The 4,519-nt window shown below is 54.6% G+C and overlaps 1 protein-coding gene across 1 annotated transcript; it reads right to left on the reverse strand.

The window, feature by feature from the left end:
- Nucleotides 1-984: 984 nt before the first annotated feature.
- LOC136449466 (probable WRKY transcription factor 72) lies at nt 985-4,406 on the reverse strand. Its single transcript, XM_066449503.1, has 3 exons — nt 3,294-4,406; nt 2,431-3,165; nt 985-2,067 (listed from the first exon to the last, which is right to left on the reverse strand). The coding sequence occupies exons 1-3, from the start codon at nt 3,375-3,377 to the stop codon at nt 1,285-1,287; spliced, it is 1,602 nt and encodes a 533-aa protein (XP_066305600.1). The 5' UTR covers nt 3,378-4,406; the 3' UTR covers nt 985-1,284.
- Between the last annotated feature and the right edge of the window lie 113 nt (nt 4,407-4,519).

The following is a 4,519-nucleotide window of genomic DNA, read 5'->3' on the forward strand; positions in this document are numbered from 1 at the left end:
GCGTCTGAACAAATTAGGTCTGATAGGCCAACGAGCGTGATGAACGGAAACTGAGCATATTCAGCATCTAAAACTAGCTCGTCGGTCCAACCAAATGCAAGGCAAGATGGCGTTAGAGGCGCAATCATCTAGCATTATAGCCACAATCTGATCTCGTCACACGCCAGAGAACTCGTAAAATTCTCGTCTCAGTGATTGACTCATTCCTCGGAGAATCTGAATGTATGTATATTGGTGATTGGTCTGAAAACGCTACTTATTTCAGAAACTGAAGAAATGGACAGAAGACAGAACCCTAGTATTTCAATTCAGAAACTGAAGAAGACATGGACAAAGCCCTATTACAGAAGCTGAAGAAATGGACAGCACTCAGCGCACGTACTACTACTAATCAAGACTCGAGAGAGGAGCGTAAGTCTCCTCTGGTATATATTTAGTCAACTTTGATTGGTTCGCCTGTCCATGTCTTCTCTGACGAGCAGAGCAGTTGCCTGCATCTCTGGCTAATCTCCAACTAATACGGTAGTTGTTTGACTTGGTTCTGATCGGCGTCCAAAGTCTTGATTCAGACTTCATTAGTAACATATATCTCCATCATCTGTAGTTTAATTTTGCTTGCCTGGCCTGGTCTTTAACGCTCATTGAGTGTAGCTGTACTTGATCGAATTATTCTTGAAGAAATCAAGTGCCCCATGATCTGTCATGTCAAAACCTCCCCTGGGATGAACATATCAAATGCCCTCTGATCTGTCATGTCAAAACCTCCCTTGGGATGAACAAATCAAGTGTCCCCTGAAATGGAAAGTTTTTGATGATCTGTCATCTCAAAACGACTTCTCTAGCTTCATCATGTCATTTGTTTCATTTGGAAGTTGCGAGTGTGGCGTGTGTTATGTTGTCCTTGAAATGGAAAGCAAAAAAAAAAGGTATATAGGGTTTAACTTGGATCCCATCAAATTTAGCTTGAACAACCTGATCAAAACTTTCTTTCATTCTACCCATGGTGCATAGATACGTACAATTTTTTGACTCGTCTGTGCTATGTACATCGATCGATCAAATTGATGATCCCTGTTACATTGACATAATGTGATCACCAACCATTTCCCCAGCCAATTACGAACAACTACTTCAATGAACAAAGTAAAATAACCACGATGCACTTATTAATTACACATGAACCACTAATCCATGCATGCATGGGCTGATGGGCTCAAAAACGCGATTTTCCCTTGCCCATCGATCTCCCGCATGGGGCATGCGCCGCCGATCCTGAATTCCTGATCACTTCTGGGCAGCAGCGGCTCCTCCGCGTCCCATGACGGATGTGATCGCCGCGGCCAGCGCGGACTGGAAGCTCGGATCGGACGTGATCGCCTTCGCGAGCGTGTCCGTGACGGCCGGCGCCACCGCGCCAAGGCCGCCGCCCAGGCTGTTGGCTCTCTGCAGGTACGACTGGGCGGCGTAGAGCTGTTCTGGTCTCGATGGCGCCCCCAGGCTTCCACCGAATAGGTGCCCCAGCGCCGGCGAGCTCTTGGAGTAGTAGGACGGGTGGGCGCCGCTGTACGCCAGGTACCCGTTGCTCCACGCCGCCGGGACCGCCTTGGACTCGAACCCCGCTGCGGCTGCTGCTGCGGCAGCGGCGTAGGGCGAGGAGTGCATGAGGGAGTGCGGCGCGGCAGGGGAGGTGAGGTCGAGCGTGATGGTGGGGCAGGACGCGGCGGTGGAGACCATGGTAGTGGGGCCTAGCATCCCGGCGGCGGCCGCCAGCTGGTGGTGGTGGCCGTGGATGAGTGAGGCCGAGGCGGCGGAGGTGGTGGAGCCCGAGGTGAGCATGGCCGCCGCGGCGGAGGTCGTGGACGCCATGGCCGTCGCCGCCGGCGGGAGCGGGTGGTTGTGCGCGCCCTCGTACGTGGTGATCAGGATCGACGTGTCCTCCGCGCACCGCTGCACCTGCTTCCTCACCGGGCAGTGCGGCCCCACCGTGCAGCGGTAGTAGGCTCGCGGGCACGGGTTCCCCTTGGAGATCTTCTGCCCGTACTTCCGCCATTGGCAGCCATCGGGCATCTAGACAAAACAATTATGATTTTTAGGTCAGGCATAAATAACAATATATTGCATTTAGCTAGAGCTCAATCAATTTTTATGCATGCTAGTCTGTGTTTATTTGGGACAATTTTCTCAAGTTTTATAAGGCCAGTCTCAGTGCTAATTCCATGTCCCAGCTCTTATGTTTTTGAAACAGTGCCGAAGAGTTTCATTCCCATAAAACTCTCCCCACTCCCATAAAATTTTTATCATCTCTTTTCTTAATGCCCATAAAACTTTATAAAACTCCCATTGAGATTGGCCTAAGGCTTATTAACAAGGGGACATAATGATGATAAATATGTAAATAATCCATTAACAAGGTGCAGATTTGTCACGTACCGTGGGAGTGTCGCATTTGACCCTGACGGAAACCCTAGCCTTCTTGGCCTGCTGCTGCACCTCGTCGTCAGCTGATCCGTCTCCGGCACCGGCGCTCGGGCTCTTACGGACGGTGCCCACGGCGGCCAGGGCAGGTTTGGCGTCATCGTTTTTGTCGGCGCTGCCGCTACTGTCGGAGCTCAGGTTCAGGACGGGCGCCGCGGACGCGTGGCTCCCCTTGTCGTCATCCGTGGCCGCCGTGGACGACGGCAGCCCGCTCCCGCGCGCGAAGCCGAGCCCGAGGGAGAGCTGGTGGTGGCCTTCGTCATCGGCGCCAGCGGTGGTCATCTCATCAGCGGTGCCGGACGAGGACGACGACCTCTCGTGACCCTTGCGGCTGGAGGCGGCGCCACCGCCACCGCTATTGGCCCTCGTGCCGAGGCTCAGGGAGACGAGGTAATCGGGGCCGTCATCGTCGGTGGTGGGCGCCGGCGCCACGGGGAGCTTGTTCTCCGCCTTGGCTGCAGATGCTTGCTCCTGCACCTTGACGACGTCGAGGAAGTGCATCTGCAGGGACTGGTACTGGCTGACGATGCGGGACAGCATCGACTTGAGGCGCTCGTTCTCCTCCCTCACCTCGCCCATCTCCGCCCTGGCCGCCTCCAGCCTGCGTTCCTCCTGCTTGATGTTGATGCCGGCCGCGTCTCTTTGCGTCGATGGAAAGCTTTCGAAGACTATCGGAACAGCGCTTCCTATCTGCATCCACAAGAAAAGGTTCATGCTCTGTCAGATCTCTCTAGTTTACGACCGTTGTAGAACCAACACAAAATTATATGAATAAAGAAGAAGGAAAGAGAAAGGATCGAGCATGTAGTCTTTCATACCGGTGCGGCGGCGATCTCTGGCTTGGCGTCGGGCCTCTTCTCCTCCTTCACCTGCGGCGGTGGCCTTTCGACGGCGACCTCCATGGCAACGGCCGCAACCAACCAACCAAGCTAGCTAGCCGTACCGGCCTACCCCTCCCTTCTCGATCGAGCAGCAGCTCAGCTCAGCTTTCGGCAAGCAATGCCTTGTCCTGGCCGTACCTCTATGCCGAGCTCGCTCGTCTCCTTATAAAGAAGGAAAGGAAAGAGGCGGGCACGGGCGCAAGGACAACAAGCCTACAGTTTCTGACTCGCTTGGGATAAACAAATGGTAGATGCCTCACCGAATCCCAGTGGCGGAGCCTATCACGGTTCAGTCGTCGACGTCCTCGTCCATACGGCTGGGCGTGGCCGCATCAAAAATGTCAACTGGCTTAGCTGGCCCACGTACGCACCGGCCGGCCCCACGGGCAAGCGAGACAAGCAAGCGAGCCAGCGCGCGCAATGGAATAGCCCGTCGTCCCCGTCGTCGTCGTCGTGGTCGCCGCTGCGGTCTCCCCAACGTGTCCTGCGTGTCGCTGCCGCCGCGTTCAATTTCTCTCTGGTCCACGCGCCAGGGCTGTCTGCTCTGCCTCTGCCTACGCGAGCGAGCGAGCTACCTAGCTAGCTGCTCCGGCGGTCGGTCCATGGATCGGGCGGTTAGCCGCTGCCGCGCGCCGCGCTCTGACTTGTCGATGGATCAAGCTGACAAAAATGCATGCGTTCTTACCTGTTGGCTCCCGGCTCCCGGCGGCCGGCGTACGCGTGTGTACGAACGCATCAGGAACCCCGTACGAGCTAGTGTCCAGCGATTGTTTAGGGCGTGCTGCTGACTTTCGTACGGCCGGCGCGGTGCTTGCTAGCTATCTCTGGCAGCAAGTTGAAGAAGCAACCGATCGATAGGTTGAGGAATTGTTCAGCCGTCGATGGATCAAATCTGAAGAAAAAGAAACGAAACGACGGGCACACCGGATTATTGTCTACCGCTGACGACGATAGCTTCTCCCTTCACTTCAGATTTTAACAGGTCAATGCAAGCGCCGAATACTCGAATCTGCTGGATGGTCGAGCAAGTAATCCATACCTATCCATCGTTTACTTTTTTTTTTATCCACCGTGGACGTGGAGTATCTTCGTTCGGTTGCAAAAAGGTCAAGCACACCTACCTACACACACACCACCAGACCGTCGAAGCGCTGCTATCTGTT

This window comes from Miscanthus floridulus, chromosome 5, assembly GCF_019320115.1.
Source record: "Miscanthus floridulus cultivar M001 chromosome 5, ASM1932011v1, whole genome shotgun sequence".
Taxonomy (NCBI): domain Eukaryota; kingdom Viridiplantae; phylum Streptophyta; class Magnoliopsida; order Poales; family Poaceae; genus Miscanthus; species Miscanthus floridulus.